This window comes from Mesoplodon densirostris, chromosome 14, assembly GCF_025265405.1.
Source record: "Mesoplodon densirostris isolate mMesDen1 chromosome 14, mMesDen1 primary haplotype, whole genome shotgun sequence".
In the NCBI taxonomy this organism is placed as follows: domain Eukaryota; kingdom Metazoa; phylum Chordata; class Mammalia; order Artiodactyla; family Ziphiidae; genus Mesoplodon; species Mesoplodon densirostris.
Genome location: NC_082674.1, coordinates 15,277,124 through 15,304,170, shown reverse-complemented (window position 1 = coordinate 15,304,170; position 27,047 = coordinate 15,277,124). Strand labels below are relative to the sequence as shown.

General features: G+C 35.4%; 1 protein-coding gene across 1 annotated transcript in view; it reads left to right on the top strand.

Annotated features, from left to right (window-relative positions):
- The window catches only part of WDR35 (WD repeat domain 35), a 60,842-nt gene that overhangs the window by 27,385 nt on the left and 6,410 nt on the right, over nt 1-27,047 (top strand). The window contains exons 12-23 of the mRNA XM_060117323.1: nt 3,989-4,133; nt 5,659-5,728; nt 6,761-6,814; nt 8,712-8,821; nt 9,300-9,510; nt 15,446-15,526; nt 20,668-20,804; nt 21,121-21,324; nt 22,186-22,332; nt 22,948-23,080; nt 25,102-25,212; nt 26,129-26,293. Coding sequence (XP_059973306.1) covers nt 3,989-4,133; nt 5,659-5,728; nt 6,761-6,814; nt 8,712-8,821; nt 9,300-9,510; nt 15,446-15,526; nt 20,668-20,804; nt 21,121-21,324; nt 22,186-22,332; nt 22,948-23,080; nt 25,102-25,212; nt 26,129-26,293 — 1,568 coding nt within the window. The remainder of the gene's footprint in view (nt 1-3,988; nt 4,134-5,658; nt 5,729-6,760; nt 6,815-8,711; nt 8,822-9,299; nt 9,511-15,445; nt 15,527-20,667; nt 20,805-21,120; nt 21,325-22,185; nt 22,333-22,947; nt 23,081-25,101; nt 25,213-26,128; nt 26,294-27,047) is intronic.

The following is a 27,047-nucleotide window of genomic DNA, read 5'->3' as shown; positions in this document are numbered from 1 at the left end:
AATGTTTATTGAATGTATGAAAATATTTAAAATAAAATCTATTTATTTAGCAAACCATCAATAGTATATACTATTTCAAGTACTGTACTAGGTACTGGTAGTGATAAGAAATTAACTCTGACATTTCCTGTACAATGTCTAAACAGATAATTAAAATATAGTTAGTCTATTGAACAATGACAATTGCTCCCCTGCTGTGTGCTAGGTTTTGTGCTAGGTGCCAGATAAGTAGATATCGTGCATAAGGATGTCAGGGACATTTTTTCTACTCAGAGAAGGTTTCATTTGAGCTGAGTTCTGAAGGATAAGTATTTCTTCAGGTAACATTTTAAGGAGAGGAAACAGCATTTGCAGAGGAATGAAGGCATGAAAAGTGCCTGAAAAGTACCAGGTGCCTGTGCTGCAGCCATTTTGTGGGGAGCACGTAAGAGCTTTCTAATGGTGGCCGGTAGCATTTGCACTAAGTCTTCTATATAGGCCAGAGAGAGGTGATTTGATGAAAACAGTTCAGTGCAATTTCAGTTTACCAGCTCTTTAAAGGGCTGAGAAACAGGTAGAAAAGTGGGGGAACATTACAGATGTAGACATTTATTTCAGACCTCAGCATTAAAATATTACAAGCAGGTTTTACTTATATGTGAATTCCTAGATTGTCCTAAATTATTTTACATCCTTGCTTAGCTAGTAACTATTACCTATTAGTGTTACAATTTTCAGTTAATGGAAACATAATTACTTTCTTTACAATTTTTTCCCAATGATCTTTCTAGATATTTCAAATTTTTTCTTTCTGGATACTGGATAGTTGAGAAGGATATGGACTGCTTTTTTCCTGGTTATGTTTTTTCCCTAAAATATCCAGTCTGTTAAAATTTGGTCTTCTAACTTTTCCCTAGAGGCTTAGTTCTAGCTAACTAAGAACTAAACCACCTGGATGGGATAGATAATAAATAATGATCTAGCATAATTTATGTAGATAGGATTATCTACCCATATGAATTTGCCAAAATTACTGCCATGCTGATTCAAAAGAACATGTTTCATATATATTGTATTTGTTTTTTGTATTGACTAGTGAATTTATATATCGTTTTATTATAAAAAGCAAAAAATAATAGCAACCACACCCAACAGTTATTAACCCTTAATGAGGAGCAGTCTGCCATAGTGGTTAAGAGCACAGATTCTAGAACCAGATTGACTGTGTTTGTGTCCCAGCTTCTACCGCTTTCTAGCTGTGCAACTTCAGTGAGTTATTTAACCATTCCATCCTTCAGTTTCTTCATCTGCTAAATGGGGGTAATAATAGTGCCTGCCTTATAGGGTAGGTGTGAGTTATGTATGTAATACATTAATTATATATTAATATAATTATGTATCATAACTGTATAATTATATAAAAATGCCTGACATATAATTTAAAAAATTCAATAAATATTGGCATTTAAAGTTATTATTATTAAGCATTTATTCTATGCCAGGCACTGTACTATGGTTTATAGTTGTTATCTCTCTTAATCCTTAAAGTAGCTCTATAAGGTTGGTAGTATTATTATTATCTTCAATTTACAGTTAGCAAACAGAGGTTCAGAGAGAATAAGTAATTCATCTAAGGCCACAGAGTTTAGCAAGTGCCTGTGATATAAATCCAAGAAGTCTGACTTGCTATGAACCACTCACTTTTTAATTTTGAATTAATTAGGCTGATAATAAACTTGTGATTATTTAGGATGTATCAAAAAAAAGGAAACGAGTATAATTTATAATTGTAGCTAAACATTGGTTAGAAATACGCTTTTAGATGCTTAGGAAAAACTATTTTATTAGAAAGCAGTTAAGGTTTGTGAACTTCACATCACACTAAAGGCATAATAGTTACCAGCATCAGAGTACCTATGGTAGAATTTACTGAATATTTAGCAAATGTCTTATGATTTAGTGTAGATGGGATCAGCAAAAGCTCAGCAAAGCCTAGGCCTGGCCTGTTCATTCGTCCCACTCAGGGCTCCCCCTGAATCGGGCTCTGCCACCATTCTCAGGACTGCCTTCCAACCAGCTGTTCCCTACAGGAAGGCTTCTCACTCCCTCTAGAGTTTGGTAGTGGTACACATTTTGAATAGAGAAATCTTGACAACTGTAATTAAAAAAAACTTTTTAATATGATTCAACTCTACTGAGTTATTTATTTAGCATATAAAAATTCTTGCGTTTGAATCTCGACTTGTTAATCTGTTCAGTTAACACTACACCATCAATCTAGTTTCTAATTCTTTGTTTAGTTCCTAAGTCTCTTACTGCCCTAAATGTCCTTTATTTGGACTGTGGCAAGAACTCCATAAATGGTAGCTGTTATTAACACTCTTCCTTTATTCTGACTGTATTAATGATTACTTTGTACAGTAGTTTTGAATAGAACAATATGTTTTGTACCACTTTAATTGTGAATTTAGAAATTAGCTACTAAAATGATCTTTTATGAAAGAGTTTTTTGTTTTTCTATATTTTTGTGAATGTGTGTGTTTAATTTTATATTGTTTATTTTGTTTGTGACCTTGGGCAAGTTATTTTACATCTTTTTTTTTTTTTTTTTTTTTTTTTTTTGTGGTACGCGGGCCTCTCACTGTTGTGGCCTCTCCCGTTGCGGAGCACAGGCTCCGGATGCACAGGCTCAGCGGCCATGGCTCACGGGCCCAGCCGCTCCGCGGCATATGGGATCCTCCCAGACCGGGGCACGAACCCGTATCCCCTGCATCGGCAGGCGGACTCTCAACCACTGCGCCACCAGGGAGGCCCTATTTTACATCTTTAATCCTCTGTTTCTTTATCTGTAAGATGGATTTGATGAGACTACTTCATCAAAGGGTACACAGTAGGAATTTAATTAAATATTCTCTAAGAAATGGAACAGATGAAAAAAATATTTAAGAGACTATATTCCTAAATTAGAAGGAACTTTGGATAATTTCATTTTCTAAATTAATGAGGAAATATAAGGCATATGAGATCAGAGGGAAGGATAAAGGCCTGAACCAAGCAGTAATGGTAGTGGGGATGGGAGGAAGGAGTGGGATTTTATTTATCCATTTGGACATTTGGGCTGTTTCTATTTTTTTGACTCTTATGAATGCTGTTATGAATATTTGTGTATGAGTTTTTGTGTAGACATATGTTTTCATTTCTCTTGGGTCTATACCTAGGAGTGGAATTGCTAGGGCATGTGGTAATTCTATTGATATATTTAACATTTTGAAGAACTACCGAGCTGTTTTTCAAAGTGGATGCACCACTTTACATTCCTACCATTTCTCCACATTTTTGCAAATACTCATTATTGTCTGACTTCTTGATTCTAGGCATGCTAGTAGGTGTGAAGTGTTATCTCATTGTGATTTTGATTTGCATTTGCCTGGTGGCTAATAATGTTGAACATCTTTTCATTTGCTTAGTAGCCATTTGTATATCTTCATTGGAAAAATGTCTGCTCAGATGCTTTGCCCAATTTTAAATTGGGCTATTTGAATTTTTATTATCGAGTTACAAGAGTTCTTTATACATTCTAGATGTAATTCCCTATCATGTATATGCTTTTCAAATATTTTCTTCCATTTGTGGATTGTTTTCTCACTTTTTTGCTGGTGTCCTTTGAAGCACAAATGTTTTGAATTTTGATGAAGTCCAGTTTATCTACTTTTTCTCTTCTTGCTTGTGGTTTTCGTGTCATATTTAAGAAATCATTGCCTAATCCAATGTCACATAGATTTACACATAAGTTTTCTTCTAAGAGTTCTATACTTATGTCTGATTCATTTTGAGTTGATATTTCTGGATGGTCCTACAAACTTTTGACTCTTCTGAGTTCTCAGACTGTTTTTAGGGTATATTGTCTATAAGATGCGAGATTGGACTCAGTGATCACTGAAGTCTTTTGCAGCACATTTTGTGGTTCTGTCTAATTGTAACCTAATTGCCTTAATGTTCTTTTTAATAGTACCATTGTTTGTTACAATGACCAAAACCCATGTGATAGCAGCTTCAAAAGAAGCATTTTATACCTGGCAGTATCGTGTGGCAAAGAAGCTCACAGCATTGGAAATTAATCAGATCACCCGGTCTCGAAAAGAAGGGAGAGAAAGGTATATCTTTTGATGAACATTTTTTAGTAGCTCAACCATATCACATTTAAATCGGACATAGCTATTTACAAATTGTCATGCTTGAGAACTGTAAATTGTTGATGATGTTGATAGGAGCCAACATTGATGGAGTACTTCTTGTGTGCCAGACACTGGGAAGTCTAGTCAGCACTTGTATTATTCCTGTTTCACAGAGAGGAAACTGAGACACACAGCATAAATTATTTGCCAGAGGTTCCCAGCTGATAAGAGGAGATGGGACACAATGCCAGGTTTATCTGGCTCTGAGCCACTTTACTCAGATTGGCCTTTCTTGTAGTACCCTATTTGTTTTAAGAAAGGGATTTGGGTCAAATTATCTCTTGAGAGACCTCCTATTCTAACCTTTGACTTTTATTTTGTGATAACTAAGTAGAAATATTGACTGTATGTACTTAATAAAAATGTATAAGAAAGCAGAAACATGGTACCTCTAAATTAGTATACCTTTCTGTATTTAATACATTTCTTTAAAATTTATTTAACATTTGATCTCCTTATTATATTGGTGAAAGTACAAATATGGCTTCAATTTAACAATGATAAAATTCATGATATTTTAAAGATGGAAAATGACTTAATTTTCCTGTGATTATATTACAGCTGCGATGTCTTGAACTCCTTTTATGTATCAGGCTCTGTGCACATGTGCTTTACAAGCATCATTTTATTTATGCCTCTCAAAAATCCTGCAAAGAGGGAATTGTTAGCCTTCTTTTACAGATGAAGAAATTGAGGCTCAGAGAAGTTAAATAACTTGCCCAGGGCCTCATAGCTACTCAGTGATGTGTCTTCTCTGTTCACCTCCATTCATTTTAATGTTGTCTTCAGCAGACATTATAGAGCGCCTGACAAGGTGTGGCAGGCACTGGAGATGTAGTCTTTGCCTCTAGGAAAATCACCGTCTAGTGGGAGAGACAAGGAAACTAGCAGCAATACTGTGGTGTGAATAAGTGTTACAGTAAAGGTATCTGAGAGATGGTACACCAGAAGTGGTGCATCTTCATAACACAGTAGGCATAGGGGAGGGTTCTTTACTTCAGAAGAAGAATTGCATTAATTAGAGCTTCCCAAGTACACTTAAGTTTTACCTTTATTAAGCATATCGTTAGAAGGGAAATTATGGAGAAACAACAGAGAAACTTGGTGCTTTAGAAGCTGTTCCTGACTGATGTTCATTGGGGGAGTAAGGGAAGATATCTCTTGGGGCTTTTACCGAAATTCACTGGAAATGTATGATTCAGTGTCCAAATATATTTTTGGCATAGCTCTCAGGAATACGGCACTTGCATAACTAGTAAACGCATGGTAGGTAGTTTCTGCCTTTGTAAGATTGAGCTGTGTCAAGAACTCTTTAAAATAATCAGGACAGTAATATTAAATAACAGTATTCATCAGTGTCATCCAATCCTTTAATTGTTCTAGAGATGATGAAATAGTATAAACCTTACTTATACTATCATTGAAATTAAGATTTTTTTTTCAGAATTTATCATGTTGATGATACTCCTTCTGGATCAGTGGATGGTGTGCTTGATTATAGTAAAGCCATTCAAGTAGGTGATTTTATTATTGCCAGCAAATGTTAATATCCATAGGTTTGGAAATACTGTAATTTTATTTTGAGACCTGAAAAAAATTTGTTTCCAATGAATAGCATTTTATTCTAGTAATTCTTTTAAAAATTTCTATTCTAATTCAAATTTTTCTAGATCTGTTTTTTCTTCTTTCGATTTTGAAAAAAAGTTAATGTTGACATGATCATAGACCCACAGGAAGTTGCAAAAATAGCACATAGAACCTCTTTACCCAGCTTCCCTCAGTGGTGACATCTTACATTAACTATAGTGTAATATCAAAATCAGGGAATTGACATTAGTAATGATGCTGTGAACTAGACTACGACCCACTTCCTATTCAGTTTTCACTAGTTTTTACATGTAGTTTTATGTAACTTCATCACCATAAAGGAATTGCCTCGTGCTACTTCTTCATTTTCACACCCACTCTCCACCCCCATCCTTGTCCTCTGGCAATCACTCATCTGTTTCCATCTCTATAGTTTTGTCACTGTGAGAATGTTTTACGAATGGAACCATATAGCATGTAATAGCATGTCATCTTTTGAGACTGGCTTAAAAAAATAATCCAGGTTGTAGCAGTGCCATGCCATTTGCCCCCTTCTTTATTTTGGCACACGCTGGTCCTTTTGCTGAATGTTCATCTTTTACAGCTAAGATCAAGTTTTTGTCTCTCTTCCCATTTTGGTATAAGTTTATGCTCTTCCCTCTGTGCACTTATAACTCCTGTGGTTTACCTCTACTGTGATCATACTGTACTGTCATTAGGTGTTGGTTCCACTGTCTTTCCCAGTAGACTTCTGAGTAATCCCCGAGGGCAAAGATTTTATCCGAGTATCTCCAGTGCTTAGTTCAATGTCTGGCATATAGTAGGTGCTCAGTAAGTAAATGTTGGTTAAGTTAATAAATATATAGTTACAGTATCCTTCTTAGTGAATTGTATACTACCTTGTACCAGATTAGCCAGTCAATAAATATTTGTCAAAGAGTAATGCTGATTTATTTTAGGGCACAAGGGATCCAATTTGTGCCATAACTGCATCTGATAAGACATTGATTGTGGTAAGTTGTTAAAAGAAAAACTTATTCTATGAATAATAATCGTTTAACTTGTTAAAAATAGAATAAAGCAACATGTTTTGGATTTGAATATCATCTTGCGGGCACCTCAAGTTTTACTAGGTCCAACAAAAGAAATAAGAAAGTTTTAGAGATTGCCTCACAAATTGTTAATCATTTGCCAAAAATAACTTTGTGAAAACGGTAGAATCGTGGCCAGCTGGGGAGAGTTTGAGTCTGGGTTGAATGAGCCCTATAAAGGCTGGCAGATGTGGAGCAGATGGATGGTGGTAGTAGGTCTTGGAAAGTTTCCTCCTCTGTGTGGCCTGCTTTTTCATACTGGAGAAAGTGCTTTGGCTCAGCTGCTTCCACAAGAATTAGAATGAAGAGGTAGTGTGCTTGGTAGCCAGTAAAATAAAGAAGCCTGTGGCAAATTTTTGCTGAATTTTTCAAATAAAATCAATGTATCAGTGTTGTTGTGCCTTTTCTTGAGCTCTGACATTTGAAAATATTAATTTTAGAAGTAAATGTTTAATATAGTAATGCTGGTAGAGTCATTAAATTCGAATTATGTAAATAGATCCTTGCGTGTGTATATTTCCAGTTCTAGTTACATTCTTTAGACATTAGCTAAGTTTATGGGGGAAAAAGCTTAAGAACATAGTATTCATTTTTCCTCACCAAATAAATTTGGTATATGTTTTAAGGCAGTTTGTCTTACAGTCAGGTCAGGTTTTCTTTTTAGATTCTTTGCTATACAGCAGGTTTTTGGTTGTGTTAGTTGTGTTTCTGACATTTACAGGAAAAATAAAAAAACATGCAAGTCAGATCAGTCACAAAAATTGACTTAATTCCTAAATGAGAGTCTACCTATAAGAAACACTCAAATAGTTTTAATACCGGCCAAAAATTTTAATGGAAAATGTATCTTCTGTGTTTAAAACTTTCCACTGTTGAAATATAAACAGTTTTTAGAACCTTGCCTTTTTCAAACTTTTAAAGCCACAGGACCCACTTTTTCAAAAACAAAATCTTATTGTGTACTTCAATATAATCTTTTAAAGCTGATACCTCCTTTTTGTACATTAAAAAATATCCGCCCTCCTCACCACTCTCTTGCCTTCCCCAGCCTTTCTGATAGGCCTCTCTGGGGAAGCATGCTGGGAGGGCAGAGCTGCTCCCATTAGGAAGGGGATAGGGAATGATGGGCTGAATGCAGCCTTCTGCTTTTTTCCCCATGGCTATGGCCGGAGGCACAGGAGGGTTTGAAAATCACAGCTCTCTCCTGTCTGTTGCTCTAACTGTTGATCCGTCAGCCTTAAGGCTTGCACAGAGTTGCATAGAAACTTATGTTCTGTTTTATTTTTAAGCACATTTAAACTAATACTCATTGTATCACTGCTTTCTGATCATCTCCCTTTGCCACAAACTGGTATCACATAGATGGCTACAGGATAAAAACATAGACTTTCAGTAACAGCTGTTTCCTATGGTGATCTTATATTGATTTTTCACATATATGAAATTTAGTTCAATAAGTGCTTTATATTTTAGCCTTTAATGTACCCCGAATGTTAACCTAGACAACTGTAAATAACCCTAGATACATCTTCCTTGTGATATAAGACTTTGTGTATTATTAAAGAAATAGGTTTCTGACTTCTTTCTTGAATATTACATGAAAAAAAAATTAGATCACCTTCAGCCACTTTAAAAAGGTTTTAATTAAATTATGAGGTAAATTTGTACTCAGAACACGATCAGGATCAGAACTGAGAATTCACTATGACACCATCACTTTGGTTTTGAAACAAATGTATGAACATATAGAGAGACCTGTAGTTGTAATTTAATATTATTATGGTAAATGTGCTTTAGTAATCAGAAATATTTTCTGTAGAGTCGTGAATCTGGCACCATTCAGAGATACAGTCTTCCTAATGTTGGTTTGATTCAAAAATACTCCCTTAATTGTCGAGCCTACCAGTTATCCTTGAATTGCAACTCCAGGTAAGTCTGAAAACTTTCCTCACGTACATGTTAGACTTAGAAGTCATCCATTGGGATTGTTGTATTTATGTAATAAATGCAAAGACTTGTGTTTGTTTTAAACTTGTCTTACAGTTCAGTGTGGTTTTATAGTCTATTTGTATTTAAATATTATATTTACTATACTGTGTCTAGATGTCTTTCTCTCATTGGGCAAAATATAGAAACTCTAGTGTAATTTAAAAAAATTATTTGCATACCAGTTGCTTTAATCCCTTTGGATACTTTTTTCCACAAGGAAGCAAAATGGAAAGCAGCCATGTCTTCTATCGAATTTATAAATGTTAGTTTAAAGCCAGTTATTTATTTAAAGCCATTTCTACCTTATTCCCGGGTTCTGATGAACTTATTTTGAAGAATGGTGATAAGTAATTATATTCATGAACGCAGATAGTACTTTTACAATTTTTTTCCCCTTCTCCAATTTCATTATTTGTAGTCGTCTTGCTATCATAGACATCTCAGGAGTTCTGACCTTCTTTGACTTGGATGCTCGGGTAACAGACAGCACAGGACAGCAAGTTATTGGCGAGTTGTTAAAATTGGAGCGAAAAGATGTCTGGGATATGAAGTGGGCCAAAGATAATCCTGATTTGTTTGCAATGATGGAGAAGACAAGAATGTATGTTTTCAGAAACTTGGATCCTGAGGTAAAAACAAGAAATGAGCATTAACAGTACATAAATAATGAGCCAAGACCAAAACCTGGACATTTCCCCTTTGTTTCTTCAAGAAGTTTGTTGGTGTTGGCTGCATGAATTTTGAAAATAAATAGAAACATTTCTGTGGAATTTAAAAATATTGGTCTTAAGTGGGATTAATATTTATCCTTTAAATATTCTCCACTTTCACTGAAAGGCACTTCCTAAGCATTTATCTATTCTTTTTAAAAGACAGAACCATGCTCACTAACTATATAGTCTTTATTTCTTTCCTTGTCAAAGTTTAAGACAAATAAAGTAGTCTTATTTACCAAAATTGCTTAAAACAACCAGCCAAAAAAAAATGTGGTTTTGGAATTGCCTTGCCCTTTCATTCTCTTTTGCCTGTTCTGTGCTTATTCTGTGCTTACCTTTGTCTTATGTATATTTACATGAACTTTATCACCTAGTAATCCATGTTCTTTCTCATCCTGATAATCTTATGAACAGGCAAATGTGGACTGTGATTAATAATCTGCTCTCTCTGGGGTGTCAGAAAGCTGCTTTCTCAGCGATTTTAAAGTTATATTTTTATTTTCTACTTGTGGCTCACATCAGCTAATTTTTAGGCTCAGAATTTTCCTGTCAGTCTGCTGTGTATCAACTGTTAGCTGTTGTGTTTGGGAATTCAAAATAATTTGAGTGGTAGCCTAATCAAAACATCATTAAGAAGCTAAATCTTTTGAACAATTTTTGAATTATCAGTGGATTTTCAATTTGGAATTTTCAATACTCCTGTTATACTCCACTAGTGGAAATAATAAGAGATGACTTGATAAATGCTTTATGTCATTAATTGATGTTTGGACCTGTAGTTTCCTTCTTGGGAAGAAATTACATGCTGGGTCCCCTGAGCTACTGAAGATCTTCTGTAATTATTTAGTGGTAAACTAAACATCTTTAATATCCTAAATTATTTTTACATTTCCCCGTTTGAGCCCTACTCAGGATCTTTGGGTTGGTCAATGACCTGATGTAAATTTTTCTCAAAGGCTTTGTTAAAGCTTTTAGGAGTCTTAAGGATCTCTGTAATTTTCAGGCCCTGAGTAATGGCTCAAAGGAAGGGCATTCAGGGCTGCTGCATTTGACCTATATAAGCATGGACTTCTTTCAAGGGTTCAAAGAAAATTTGACCCTTGGTACAAAACAAGTGTGGAAATTTGACAGGTAACCATGGGATAAACTTGAGGATGGAAGTAAAATACTTTTTGAGTGTTAGGGTCCATTTTCCATCCTTGGCCCTACTTGTATTAATTCCAAAATCATATGCCTGGAGAAGTGAGAGGATTATGCCTGGCTGTTCATAATGTGTGTGTAGCACACATGGTCAGTCTAGCACCAAGGGAAATCTTTGCCTGGTGGAAAGTGTTTCTTTCTTAAGTAGTTTTAAAAGAACAGCCTTTTATTTATTTATTTTTGGAGTTTGTTGTCTGGCTTGGCAAGTACTTCAATTTCTATTAGATTTAGAGGTAGGTGAATTTCTTATAACATTACCATTGACTGGATTTCTTTATAAACCATGGTGTGCTGTTCATTTCATTCATGAGGACCCTGCCTGTGGTCCCTGTTTGGTTAGTTACTCTGCTAGTCACTCCTCTAGCATGTGAGGTCATACTCTTCAAAACTGGACTTACTAGAACTCCTTTAGGACATAGTATTCTGTGTTATTATTAAGGAGATAAACTGTTGTTTGATGGTTAATACTGAATACATTTTTATACATCTGAGTGTTATTATGAATTCTAGTTTCATACCTTTCCTTAAATTGTAGACCTTTCTTCAGATTCTGTGTGAGAAAAGGGTGCCATTTGTGTGCAAAATTCTAATTCATTGATAAAGCATATTTTCCTTGAGAATTAGGAAATGAGTATTTAATGTTGATATTCCCTGCTTGATCATTTTCATCTCCAGTGACCCTCTGAAGGTACTGATTCTTCGATTTCTTTGTTGACCCATTGATTTTTTAGTTTAGTTTAGATGTTGTTTAGTTTCCATGTGTTTGTTTTATTTTCAGTTTTCTTACTATAATTGATTTCTAGTTTTATACTGTTGTGGTCAGAAAAGGTGCTTGATATCTTTTCAGTCTTTTAAAATTTATTGAGATTTGTTTTATGGCCTGGCATGTGATCTATCCTGGAGAACGTTCCATGAGCACTTGAAAAGAATGTATGTTCTGCTGTGTTTGTGTCCTGTAGATAGCTATTAAGTCCATTTGGCCTAATATGTCATTTAAGGCCACTGTTTTCTAATTGATTTTCTGTCTGGATGATCTTTCCATTGATGTAAGTAGGGAATAAAGTTCTCTAATATTATTGTTTTACTGTCAATTTCTCCCTTTATGTCTGTTAATATTTGCTTTATATATTTAGGTGATCCTATGTTAGGTGCATATATGTTTATGAATGTTATATCCTCTTCTTGGATTGATCCTTTTATCATTATATAATGCCCTTCCTTGTCTTTTGTTATAGACTTTGTTTTAAAGTATATTTTGTCTGATATGAGTATTGCTACCCCAGCTTTCTTTTAATTTTTATGCATGTAATATCTTTTTCCATCCCTTCACTTTCAGTCTGTGTGTGTCTTTAGCTCTGAAGTGAGTCTCTTGTAGGCAGCATATAGATGGGTCTTGCTTTTTTTATCCATTCAGCCACACTGTGTCTTTCGATTAGAGCATTTAGTCCATTTACAGTTAAAGTGATTATTGATAGATATGTACAGTACTTATTGCCATTTTGTTACTTGTTTTCTGGTTGATTTTGTAGTTCTTCTCTGTTCTTTACTTCTTCTTCTAGTCTCTTTCCTTTTGGTCTGATGATCTTCTTTAGTGTTATATTTGGGTTCCTGTCTCTTTGTTTTTGTGTATCTATTGTAGGTTTTTGGTTTGTGGCTGTCATGAAGTTTATATATATGACATTTCTATATCTATATCTATATTTATATGTCCATATATCTATTTGTTTTAAACTGATAGTCATTTAAGTTCAATTGCACTTTCAAAAGGTCTACATTTTTTCACCCCCCCCACCACGTTTTATGTTTTGGATGTTTTACATATTTTTGTATATCCCTTAACTGTTTATTGTAGTTATAGTTGATTTTACAATGTTTTGTTTTTTAACCTTCATACTAGCTTTTTAAAGTGATTGATCCACTGCCTATACTATATATTTGCCTTTACCAGTGAGTTTTTTTTTCCCTTCCTATATTTTCTTATTTCTTGGTGATTTTCACTTTCTGTCTTCCAGGTCGCTCATGCATACTTCTATATCATCTAATCTGTTGTTAATTCCTTCTCCTGTAGTTTCCATTTCAGTTATTGCATTCTTCAGTTCTGATTGGTTCTTTTTCATATTTTCTAATTCTTTGTTGAAGTTCTCACTGTCTTCCTCTATTCTTTTCCCACGTTCTGTGAGCACTCTTAAGACCATTGTTTTGAACTCTTTTATCAGGTAAATTACTTATTTCTGTTTCATGAGGGTTTTTCCCTGGGATTTTATGTTGTTCTTTCATTTGGAACATATTCCTCTATCTTCTCATTTTGTTTTACTTCTCTTTTTGTCTCTATGAAATTAGGTGAAACAATTACCTATCCCATCCTTTAAGGTGTGTCCTTATGTGAGAACATCTGTATGCAGTCTGTGTGTGCCCAGTGGCTTTGGTGGGAGAGCTGGTTCTGAAGTGAGTGTAGGTCGGGACTTTTTCTAGGGTGTGCTAGGGCCGTTGCCTTGGAGGGATGGGCTGGAGCTGGGGAGGGGAGTAGGGGGCTAGAACTGGAACCCAGCACAGGTGGGGGCTTCTCCCGGGGCTTTCTGGGGCTGCTGCCTTGGCAGAAGGTGGGGCTGGAGCCGGAAGGGCTACAGCCAGGGCCCAGTGCATGCTGCGTCTTCTCTCGTGGTGCAGTGGTGGTTGCCACCTCTGTGAGGGGTGCTAGAGCTGCAGCCCAGTGCAGGCTGGGAGACTGTGCTGGTGCAGTCTTGGCAGACAGGTCAGGGTTCCAGGCACTTTTCAATCTGCTGCCTCTGCAAGCAAGACTGTGCTTGCACCCTTTAAGAGCAGAGTCTCAGTTTCTTACAGCCCTCTGGTAAGCCCCACTGGTTTTAAAAATCAGCCAAGGGAGCTTGTCTTCCCAGTGCTGGACCCCAGGGCTGGGATGCTCAGTGTGGGGTGTGAACCCCTTGCTCCTTAGGGAAGATCCCCATGCTTGTGATAAGCCCTTCCGTCTCTAGGTTGCCTGCTAGGGGTGTGGGTCTCGGCTAGATCACTTCCCCTCCCCTCCTACCAGACTCGGTGTGTTTTTCCTTTCTGCAGCCTTGGTTGTAGAAGAGCCATTCTGCTAGTCTTCAAGTCATCCTCACAGAGAGCTGTTCTATATGTAGGTGTAGTTTTGGTGTGTTTGTGGGAGGAATTGAGCTCAGGGTCTCCCTGTGCCATCTTGGTGCTGCCCGATCTCTCTCCTTATCCTTCTGTTTCTCCTTTTCTCTTTGTTTTTGGTATTATTTTTTATCCACAGATCATCTTTTATGACTTTATCTTTTGACCCTCTTGCTTTGTAAAATTATCTAGCTAAAAATAAAAAATTTTCTAGTGATTAACCTTTTTATAAGGGTACACTTAGTTTACATGTAATACCAAAATAAAGTATATGAAAGGCCCCTATAATTTATAAGAAATATTTTGTTACATGTGCTTTTTATGTGAATTAAATTTTATTCTGATTTTTTCTGTTCATAAAAGCATACTGTTTGCCTATATGTAATATAATTTTTTTGAGGAAATTTAGGGATTTTATAAAATTTTCTCATATAATTTTAGTCAATTTCTACTTTTTAAAGAAAGTATACATTTAAAAACCCAATAAGCACATATAATGTGCCTACAAGAGCCTCATTATTAAACTTAGGCATATTAAATGCAAACTAAATATGATTCAATATTTACTTCTTATTTTCATCTTTTTAGTGCCTTCCCATGATAATAATTTTTGTAGTTTCTATTATATATGAAGCACTAACTTTCAGAGTTATAAATATGATATGTTATTTCATTTGGATTTAGCTTACTTTCTATTTCACTATGACATCACACACACATTTCAAAAAATTGCATTCTGGAGTTATGTTCATTATCAGACAACGTTATCCTATTCTTTTTACAGTGTTCTTGGAGGTATTAAGTATATTGGGAGTGTATTTTACTAGGGATTTAGGACAACTACTTTACATTATAATATGCATTTACCATACTTTATTTCTACAAGCCTGTATAACACTAGGACAAGAAACAGACATATAGCAGGCTCATGTGTTTCCATGTTGACAAATTAAATCTTCTTATGTAGGAAATGAATCTATCAAGGATGCCCTCTGGCTAATGTTACAGAGGACATACTTTTCAGTATGGTATGGGACTTTGATATATGTGCTTAGATACAAATATAGTGTTTGTCAATTTCATTAAGAATTAAGTTTAATGTTGCATGGAATGAATAAGAATTATCAAACTGTATAAACCATTTTTGGATTAATTCATAAAATTTGAACTGATACTGAATCCTATTAGTGAATTAATACTGATTATGTTAAGGTGTGATAATAGTAATGTGGCCATGTAAGAGAACATCCTTATGTTTTAGAGATATGAAATAGGGGTGAAATGTCAAGTCTAAATTTACTTTACTTTAAAATACCTTAGCCAAAAAATTGACTGAAGCATATTTCTAAAATGTTAATAATTATTTAGATGATGTGTATATGGGTGTTAATGACATTCTCTCTCCTTTTTTGTTGTTTTGAAAATTTTGATAATAAAAGTTAAAATCATGATATGGTAAAGAAGGAAAATTTTGTACAGTTAAACATAACATTTGTTTTTGTCTTTAAAGGAACCCATTCAGACTTCTGGATATATTTGTAATTTTGAGGATTTAGAAATTAAATCTGTTCTTTTGGATGAGATATTAAAGGTAATTCTTATTAAAAAACAATTATATTTCTGTTGCTGGCTTGACTGGGATTCATTTTTGTACCAGGCAGTGTAGTGTCCTGGTTCGGAGTATGCACTGAGGAGTTCCAGCCCTGCTCTGTCACTTATACAACCTTTAGACAGGTTCCTTCATCTTTTAAAGTTTCATTTTTCCTTTCCTGTTTATGAGCCTGTTTTTACCTCTATAAAATGTGGATAGTAATAGTACCTGTCTTACAGGATTGTTATTTTATAAGATAATGAGTGAAAAACAGCACAGTGCTACGACCAAGAGCTCATAAATGGTAGTTAGTTGTTTTCATTATTTTTATGTTAATAACAGAGATACTGAAGAAATATTTGATAATTTTCTTTAGTCTTTCGCTTGTTCTAGGACATTTGAGTAACTTTTTTATTTGGAGGTCCACTGTTCTCCTATTTTATTTTTCAGGTTTTATAAAATAATCTATTTCTAATTCCAGATAATTTTTGAATCCCTACTTTGGCCTTCATTGAACGTTCTTTGAAAAATTTTAACTTTAAGAATGTATTGAGGGCTTCCCAGGTGGCGCAGTGGTTGAGAGTCCGCCTGCCAATGCAGGGGACATGGGTTCGTGTCCCGGTCCGGGAAGATCCCACATGCTGCGGAGCAGCTGGGCCCGTGAGCCATGGCCGCTGAGCCTGTGCATCCGGAGCCTGTGCTCCGCAACGGGAGAGGCCACAGCAGTGAGAGGCCCACGTACCACAAAAAAAAAAAAAAAAAAAAAAAAAGAATGTATTGAAAGCTTACCTTCCTTTTATCCAAAATATTTATTTTTCTATGTACTACATATGTTTTTTGGAATTGGAATAGTGGATTTTAAATTTCCAGAAGTTAGTTGCATTTTGTAACATGTTTTCATATTTTGGTTTGACATGTAAATTGCAGCTCTTTTATTGGGAACCAGGTGTTTTCTGTGTCATGACCACCCTGCCGCAGCCAGAATGGCCCCCACCCAAAAGTTGGTTTGAGCGTAAAGAGTGATGACACCACAGATACACCAAAAGGGTGTAAAACGGTCTTACACACTTAATGAGTTTTTCGGGGAGAAAGGATAGGCTTCCCAGGCTGCTCCAAAATTGGTTTGAGAGCGGGGAAAGGAGACTGGCTTGGGTTTTTTGGGCAGTTAGAGGGTGGGCCTAGGGGGAGGGTTCCCATGGGTAGGTAGAGATATGTGTGGTTTGAAACTCCTGCGTCACCAAAGGATGGAACACTTATGCTTTCTTATCATCTTGTCCAGATGTGAGGCAGAAGGGGAAGGGAGAGGGGGAGGCTTAAAAGCTATCAGCAGTCAAAGTCAGAAAGGAAGGCCTGAAGTTCTGTTACAATCGAGGTCTCTTAATGATTAACGTTAGATAAACATCAGAACATTATTCTGTATAGCTGTAACCAGTATGTGGAAAGATAGATTTGCTAGATGAGATAAATAAACAGAAGTAATTTTATAAAAATGACATCACTGTGCAATCTACTTGTTTAGTGTTTAATTTTTTTTTTTTTTTTTTTTTTTTTTTTTTTTTTTTTTTGCGGTACGCGGGCCTCTCACTGTTGTGGCCTCTCCCGTTGCGGAGCACAGGCTCCGGATGCGCAGGCTCAGCGGCCATGGCTCACGGGCCCAGCCGCTCCGCGGCATATGGGAGCCTCCCGGACCGGGGCACGAACCCGTATCCCCTGCATCGGCAGGCGGACTCTCAACCACTGCGCCACCAGGGAGGCCCTAGTGTTTAATTTGAATTCAATAATGTGACAGTGAATCTGAAGGAATTGTAGGACATTATTTTTTTTTCACCACAAATGATACAGTTTTTCTGGGTTAAGAAAAAAACTGAAGAACTAAGAGGTTATTGCTTTTCAACTACATCTTAATTTTTAATAGTATTGATTGTCCATTCTAAAAGATGGTGCTTTTACATTTTCTCCCTCTTTCTCTCTTCTTTTTGTTAGGCATATTGTTATTTTTATGTTGTCAAGATTTAGAACATTTACATTTTGTTTTGTAACCCTAATTTTCCACATGTGTATCTTATATTTAAATGAAAGCTATTACCAGTCTTTTTCTACATTTTCTCTGTACATGAGTTCTTAATTTTGATTAATCTTTTAGTTGGCTGGATTTCATCATTATAATTTTTGTCAAGAAAGGCTCATAGTTGCTGATTGCCTTAAATTCTGGAATGCTTAAAAATGCCTGTGATGTGTTGCTCTGATGTTTATATTGACTTTTATGAAGAATTTTTAAAAACACATATTTAAACTGGTTAGATGTACTTTAAAATTCTTGATACACATTTTATGCATATCTAATACTAGGATAAAGAAAGTCAGAAAGAGAAAGACAAATACCGTACGCTAACACATATATATGGAATCTAAGGGAAAAAAATGTCATGAAGAACCTAGGGGTAAGATAGGAATAAAGGCACAGACCTACTGGAGAATGGACTTGAGGACACGGGGAGGGGGAAGGGTAAGCTGTGACAAAGTGAGAGAGTGGCATGGACATATATACACTACCAAAGGTAAAATAGATAGCTAGTGGGAAGCAGCCACATAGCACAGGGAGATCAGCTTGGTGCTTTGTGACCACCTAGAGGGGTGGGATAGGGAGGGTGGGAGGGAGGGAGATGCAAGAGGGAGGAGATATGGGGATATATGTATATGTATAACTGATTCACTTTGTTATAAAGTAGAAACTAACACACCATTGTAAAGCAATTATACTCCAATAAAGATGTTAAAAAAAAAAAGCATAACTACAGTACTGTTGCCTGGTTTACTGGCAGGCGTTGTTAAACTGTGAGGGAAAACCAGGTTCTGTGTGACAATTTTGTCATCCGTCTGACTTACTACATGCAAAGCCGTAAAGAAAAGAATATTGTCATACCTTAGTTCCCTCTGAGGTCTTGTTGACCCAGGAAATATTTAGCTGAACTGTGGATTCCTTCAAGCATACAGTTTTAAGAAACAACATGAGTGTTGTACATCTAAAACTAATACAGTGTTATATGCCAATTATATTTCAATAAAATAGGAAAAAGAAATAACATGAGAAATTTCTTGGAGGACTAGAGAAGAAGGAGTGCAGAAGGAAAAGGACAGGAATTAACGTTCACTAAAGTTCCTTTGTATGAGATGTTTGTGATTACAGCTGTACCTGGTAGACATTACACAGACCTCATTTTTAGGTGAGGAAGGCTCTTAGTGGCTGAAAATGATTTACCCAAAATTCATCTGTTCGTTGACTCAGCAAATATTTATTGAGAGCCAGTAAGACAGTTCCTGGCTTCAAGTAGAGGAGTTGGGGAGATAGACAAGAATTTCAGCAACTGGAGGAGGGGCAGGGTTGAGTCAGTAGGTGTACCTCTTCAAAGGTCTGAAGCAAGAGAGCATTGGGTCAGTTCTGAGACTGTGAATAATGAGAATAACACGGCTAGGTATTGTGCTCCGTGTTTGATATGTGTGATCTCACTTAATCCTCCCAATGCTAGGAAGTAAGTTTGATTACTATTCCATTTTTTCAGAGGAAGAATCTGAGGCTTGGAGAAACAAGCTGATTTGCCAGTGATACCCGGTTAGCAGTAGGCAAAAGCATGGTTTGACTCCAAGCTTTCTGGCTTCAAAGCTGGTGTGTGTAACTGTAGTGCTGGCAGAAATGAGGCTGGGGAGAGGTAATGGGGTAGGGGGCCCAGGTCATAAGTGACCTCGTATGCCTTGCTGTGGAGTTTGCACTTGATCCTGGAGTCGGTGGCGGAGTAATACAGGAGAATGATATGATTAGGTTTGTATTTGGGGAAGATGGCCCTGGCTTCCTGGGTGGGTAGGGAGTGGGGTAGGGCAGGTTCTAGAAAGAGCTGCCACATAACCAGCAAGGGATGGAGTTAGGATTTGAGCTAAGGACTGTTTGAGTCCAAACCTCATGCTCTTTCCATCCTACTCTGTACGGTAGTTCCCTAAGAACTTTTCAGTTTCTAGATACAGGGGTTCAGTTGCAGGGTGGGGAAGGGGTATGTGTGGCTCAGTTAACCTTTTCAGAGAACTCTGGTCCATGGGAGCCATTACTCTTTTACACAAGGGGGCTCTAATTTTCTTGTATGCTTCACTTTTTTGTTACTTAGAATATGTAGAATATCGGTGAGTTCCTTTTAACTGTTTGTTTTCTTTCTCTGGCTGTTAGCTAGTTCTTTGCTGCAAGACTGGCCTTTAAATTTTTTTTTCTTTGTCAGGCTGCTAAATTATAAAAGGAAAGTAGTGATGAAAGCCAGCCTTTTTCTTTCTTTTTTTTTTTTTTTAATTTGTCTGCTGCCCAACAGCATGTGGACAGCACTTAAATTCTATTTAACATTTTACTATACTTGCTGTGTCATATTTCTGTCCATCTCTCTATCTGCCCATTAATCAGTCATTTTTTAATATATTTCAGTTAGTACATATATACCTTAGCATGCATATCATTAATTAAAGTTCACTAATTCAAGTTCAGTATTTGCTTATAGTTTTCTTTCACTTGAAATAAAATTTGCATACAATGAAATGCACAGATCTTAAGTGTACCAGTCAGTGAGTTATGACAAATGCATACAGTTGTGCAATTCAAACCCCTGTCAAGATACAGAACATTACTATCATGCTAGAAAGTTCCCTCATGCCTCTTCCCAGTAAATCTGTCCATACTCACCCTCAGAGCTACTGCTATTTATAATTGTTTTTTTTCAATAATAGAAAAAAAGAGTAGATTAAGGAGTGAGGGGTAGAGGCCCTGCACATGCTGTTTTCTGCTCCAGTGGAGGCTGGTGGCACTTGGGATGGGAAGAGAGTAGCTCCTGGGGAAAGACATTTTGAGCCGAGGGAGACAAGGCTGCATGATTGTAAGGAACCCCTTTGACGACTGTCCCCTTTTCCCCTGATTGCCTCAGGAGGGACTTCACTTGTGGACTGTGGGTGTTTTCCAGATAATTCAAAAGACCCACACATGGCAATTTCTCTTTTTCCCAGTTTTGCTCATAATATGATGCAGTTGTTTATTTGTTTGCCGTTTTTACTGTAAAAAAAATATATTCTAAAGGCAACTATTTGAATTTCTTTCTTTTCATCTTTACTTTTAGAATCCAGAATATCCAAACAAGGATTGTATCATTAACTTTGAGATTCGGTCCCTGAGAGATAGCCGAGCACTGATTGAGAAGGTTGGAATTGAGGATGCATCTCAATTCATAGAGGATAATCCACACCCCCGACTTTGGTATTTAAAAATAAATAAATAAAACCTCTCAAATTTTCAGGTGTAAAGTCTCAGCTCTGTCGTCCCTTGCTCTCATACGAGGCTCCTGATGGGAATAGGCTTCTGTTTTTATTCTTCTTTTTAAAATATAGAAATTTATTTTAGATTCGGAAGTATTCAACATAAGCATAATATTATATGAAACGTATAAATGTGTTAAAATAATCACTTTCCACCATGTTTCACTAGAAACAGTAGGTGTAATAATTGAATTCTGAGTCAAGACTTGTTTATCCATAATTCACCATTGGCTTTTCTGTTTCTCTTTTTAATAAAGGCGCCTACTGGCTGAAGCAGCTCTTCAGAAACTGGATTTGCACACTGCAGAACAAGCGTTTGTGCGTTGCAAAGATTACCAAGGCATTAAGTTTGTGAAGCGCCTGGGTAACCTGCAGAGTGAGTCCATGAAGCAGGCGGAAGTGGCTGCCTACTTTGGCAGGTTCGAAGAGGCTGAAAGGATATATCTCGATATGGACAGAAGGTAAGTGATAAAGGTGCAGGCATCCGGACTACTTCCAGAATTTGTGATTTTTTTTTTTTCCACAAATGAGGATTGTAAAATAGACTAAATGTATCATACCATCCCTTTCAGAAAATAATTTCAGTTTGGATTACAACGTAGATAGTCTACATGACCTTCATTAATTTATGCTTTGTAATTTGGGGGCAGCTCTCTTCTCTGTTTTATGTAATATTAATGACTGGCTATGGGAGATTTTTCACTTCGTAGGAAAAAAATTCATATGACTGCAGAGACTGGAGGCTTTATCATTTATTACACCACTCATTATTTGGGTTCTCTTTTTTGGTTTAGGCCATTATTTAATTTTCAGTTGTCAAGGAGCATGAAATAAAAATCAAAGGTATTTAGGGATTGAGTTTTATTCTTTATATTTCATTTTTATTTATATAAAATACCGTATGAACTTCATTTCAGCTGTGAACATTATATCTCATTTTTATGATTTGTACTTTCAGGAGGTTGCTAATACAACTCAAGCCCTGAAAAGAAATATAAAACCAAACATGTAAACATGAAATAAGTCTGACTATGTCTTAAGAAATTGATGAAAAGAAGTGATTATTATTTAAGTCATTATTTTGCCAAGTAAATTGAAAGTCTAGGAAAATAAGAGGCAGGAAATTGTTTTCCTCTTTCCTTTTGCAGGTTCTCTCCATTGCCTCTTACCTGGTGAAGCTAAATTTCTAAAATGTTTGGAGTTACCTTATCTGTCTCTTCATTGTTGTGTATTCTCAGTACCCTAGAATTGAACCTAGCACATAGTAGGCGCTTGATAGATACTTGGTGAATGAATGAATGAGTGAATGTCATTTTTTGTAGAGATCTGGCTATTGGCCTCCGGCTGAAGTTGGGAGATTGGTTTCGAGTACTCCAGCTCCTGAAAACTGGATCTGGTGATGCGGATGACAGTCTCCTTGAACAAGCCCACAATGCCATCGGAGACTACTTTGCTGATCGGCAAAAGTGGTAAGTAACCTATCTGGACCCCCTCATCCGTTCATTTGGCACTTAAAATTGTAACTGCCTGAGTACTTCCCTATGAAATAATGCTAGGGAAATGAAGATCATCCTTCCAGATCCCAAAATTCACATAGCTCTGGCTTCACATTGAGGAGCAAGAGATCCTTCAAGCTGTCAGGTAAGCACCGTAAGACTTTGGAGTTTCAAAACCCAGAAGACTTGTCCTGTAGTTCCAGGTAGCTTTCTACTGTTTGAGGCCACAGTTTATATTTTCTTTTGTTATTATAGATTATTTTCAGAAATCATTGACTTTTATTCTTAAGTTATTTTGATCAGTATGCTTATTTATTTATGTCACTGTTTGGAAATACAACTGTATATCAGATTAAAACATATTTCTTAAGAACATTCAAAGAATGTTGTAACTAAAATATGCTATGCAGTCTTTAGTTTAGTTTTGTTTTTCGTTCCATTTATATGCTTCACAGACATGCTGTAACTAAAGATGATTAGAATAATACTAGTGCTGGCATTCTAATGAAAGAACATTTTTAGTAAAAGTGCTTATTTATGAGGAGATTCATGTTAGTTTTAAAAGGTTTTTTTTTTTTCTTTCCATAGGTTGAATGCTGTACAATATTATGTACAAGGCCGGAACCAGGAACGCTTAGCTGAGTGTTATTATATGTTAGAGGATTATGAGGGGTTGGAGAATCTTGCCAATTCACTTCCAGAAAACCACAAGTTGCTTCCAGTAGGTATTATAAATGTCAGTTTTTGGAGTTGTTAGGTTACTTTATAAGGTTTTTATGTCATAGTCTGGAAATGTCCTCTGCAATACAGAAAATTAAAAATTAACTAAAACTTTACTGTTTCTTAGGCATGGAATGATGCTTTAGTTATTAAAACAATTTACCAGTATTACCGAATGATTGAAACTGGAGAGAAAGAAATCAGTCATATTCCTACTATTTTAACATGATCACAGTCTTGTGTAGGCTTGTCAGTTTTGTAAACTTGCTTTAAAAAATTAGCTGAACATGTGAAATATTTACAGATGAAATGACATGTTGTCAGAGATTTGCTTCAAAATGATTTGAGGTGGGTCTGGGGAGTAGCGTGTGCATATGTATGTTTGAAATTTGCTATAAGAAAAGATAGCTTCAACTTTTATTAGGTTCACAATAAACTTTTATTAGGTTATATTAGCAATAAAAGTCAAGATAGCTTGACTTTTATTAGGTTATATTAACAATAAAGGATTTAATGTTGAAAAAAAGAGAAACTAAAAGCAGAGTTCTCTATAACTTTGTTCTAAATTTTCTTTTTAAGGCTCTTTAAATTAATTGTTGAATAATGTAAGTGAGCTTGTATTTTATTTGTTTTATCAGAAAGGTAAATCACTGAGTTGTACAAGACCTGGAGAGGTAGTAGCTCTCAACTGCAGGGTCTGGACGTATATCAGTTGTGGGTTCTGCTACAAAATTTTGTCAGTTACTTAATAGATGAGTATAGAATTCTGTTAATTCAGTTCTTTTCTCTGTTGTGAATCAGAGCAATTATCCCTGTAATAATGGCATTTTTACACACCCTTATTCTCAATCTTATATATTTACTTGAGTAGGAAAACTGAAATTACTTACAACCCTGGGATTAGGGACTGTGTATCTGACATTACACTGTCATCTGTTAGGTGTGTCTGATGACAGAAAAAAAATGTTGCTGTACGGTATCCAGAGCAGTAATATTACTGATTAAGTACTAAGTAATTATAGCTATAATAATTAAATATTTAAAATAATTAAAAATTTTCAGTAGTACTGCAAATTTTAAATCAAATTTTGGAGGATTTTTTAATAATATGGAAAAATGTACAAAATATTTAAGTGAGGAACACAGGTTACAAAACTATATATAATATGATTACGATATATTCACAAACACACATATACATATATATTCATAGGACACAGATATTAGGAAATTACACCAGAATATAGAGAGAGGTTTCTTATGGGAATAAGATTATGTGTACCTTTATTTTTTCATATTTTCTAATTTTTTTTACCATAAGAATGTATTACTTTATAAGCAGGAAAATATAAGCATTACTTTGAAAAAGATAGTTGGGTACAAAATTGTACTTTTATGATATATCCCAAAATATTTTAGGAGGAGGGATGGGGAGAGAAAACTCTGACCAATTAGATATTAAGAAAGAAAAAAAAGTGATATTCTGAAGATGGCAAGTACAGCCCAAGGGGTATGATCGGTGGTTGTTGTGGTTCTCCTCCTCTGTTTTTGGTCCAGCTTCCTGAACTGATGAATGGCCAACTTGTCTGGGGCATTGCTTTATAGAGGTATTTGAGAGCCCTGAGTGTCAGGTTTCCCTTAAACCTCTAATTAATGATTGACATTGAGTATAACATCAATTGCCTTAAAGTTTTTTTTTTTTACTTACTAGCGTGGGGTTTGTTTTGGAGCTTGGTATTTCTGTAAGCTAGCTACTGCACTGAGAGAAGGTAAGAGTGCAGTATCTTCAGAACCTGGCTGAAAATAAGATCCGTGCTGTGAGGCAGTGAAGCACAGATTTTATAGAAGGTGATGTTTTAGCATTTCTTCTGGTTTGTAGCCCCTGCCCCTACGTCCATTTAAAAGAAAAATTACTGTAGCCACCAGAAAATGTAATATTCTTATGTCCCTATGGAGTTTTATAAGTTAAAGTATAAGTGATTTCCTTGTTCTATGAGATCGATAGTATTATTTTGTCCACAGGAAATAGCACAGATGTTTGTGAGAGCGGGAATGTGTGAACAAGCAGTGACTGCGTTTTTGAAATGTAACCAACCAAAGGCAGCAGTGGATACCTGTGTACATCTCAACCGAGTAAGGAACTGAAAATTAAAGTCACCATAGTGATGCTTTAAAGACTGTTGCCAGTAAGGGTTGGAGAGCTTGAAATGGATCTTGTGAAAGGAGCCAGATAGTTTCTTACTTAGTTGAGGACTGAGAAAATGTTGGAATTTGCATTTACCTCTTGAAATGCTACCATTAAGGGTGACCCGCTCATAACTAACTCAGTATGGGAATCTGAACAAACCCTGTGCTTTTAGTCTGGCAAGTTTTTGTCTGGAAGTAATTTCATAATTTTCTGCATTTTATTAGGCTTGGGTTTTGTTTCCAAAGAAAGACCAGTTAATGGTCATTGCAAGAGGAAGGAATTGAGTTATTTTATCAGTATTTATTTTGGCAAATCTATTTTCCTTTCCCCTTATAGGAAACACATATTTGATATTTTTAAGAGCTGGAATTTAACTAAAATTAAAATGCAGAATTGTTGAAATTGTTGACTATCAATGTATTCTTTTAAGTATTTTCTTGAAGTATTTTATAAAGCTCCATTTGCTTTATAAAAATAACTTTAAAATGTTAGATCTGATAGGACCTTTTCTTAACTGAAATTGTGTATTTTTTTACTATAAACAAATGTATCTTTTTCTTGCTCATAGTTTGTGCAAAATTAGAATTATAAGATTAATGTGATTATAAACTTTGACGCTTTCTTTTTCAGATGTACTTCTTAAGCAAATCAGTCTTAGATCATTTGATTATTTTGACATGTTTGACTCCTAAAATGTATAATTGCTCTGATTTTAAGTGATTTTTAAAAACATATACCAGTTTTTAATTTTGATATAGTGTTATTTATTATTATAAACTTAAAGCTTTATTGTATGTATTTTAAGACATATCTGACTATAAATGCTTGGGTAATTGTACGCTATATATATTTTTTCCCCAGTGGAACAAAGCTGTTGAATTGGCTAAAAGTCATAATATGAAAGAAATTGGTTCCCTGTTAGCGAGGTATGCATCTCATTTATTGGAAAAGAATAAAATTCTTGATGCCATAGAACTCTATCGGAAAGCCAGTTACTTTTATGATGCTGCTAAGCTGATGTTTAAGGTAATGTAATAATCTTGGTGAGTATTTGGCTTGTTCTAGTTACCAGTGTTTTCTTATAACTCAAGGATACATTTTCCGTTTTTTGGAGACAAATATTTGTTATTGCAAAATCCCTCTCATTTATTACTACTATAACTATGTGTTATCTTAGTATTATTACATTTTAATAAAAAGGCTGTTTATTACTTTTAGCACCTTATTGATGCTTAAGCAGTTTTATATTTACTTAATACCGAAGTTAACAGAGAATTATAGAATTTTCAGGGACCATAAAGTACAAATTCCCTTAACTGGAATTTAAATCCTGATGATAACAAAACTTTAAATCCTTTTAAATGTGCAAGTTTTAAAGACATTACACTTTTTTTTATTTAAGAAAGATTTTATTATATATCACTTTTTTTTATACAGCAGGTTCTTATTAATTATCTATTTTATATATATTAGTGTATATATGTCAATCCCAATCTCGACGTTACACTTTTCATAGTATGCATTTGGAGGGAACATGACTGGTAACAGTATTAATGTATGCAAATTTTACATTCTAGTCTATACTTTTCCCATTCGATTTAATGACAAAGGAAAAATATCCCTCCGAATCATTTAAAAAAATTTAAATTTCTGAAGGATGTACCATGTTAAAGCCATCTTATCTCTGGATACTTGGAACATTATTTTTAAAATCTCTTTGTTATATAAAATACTAGCCATTCTATGAAAGCTTTCTTCATTTTTATTTAATTATTTACCA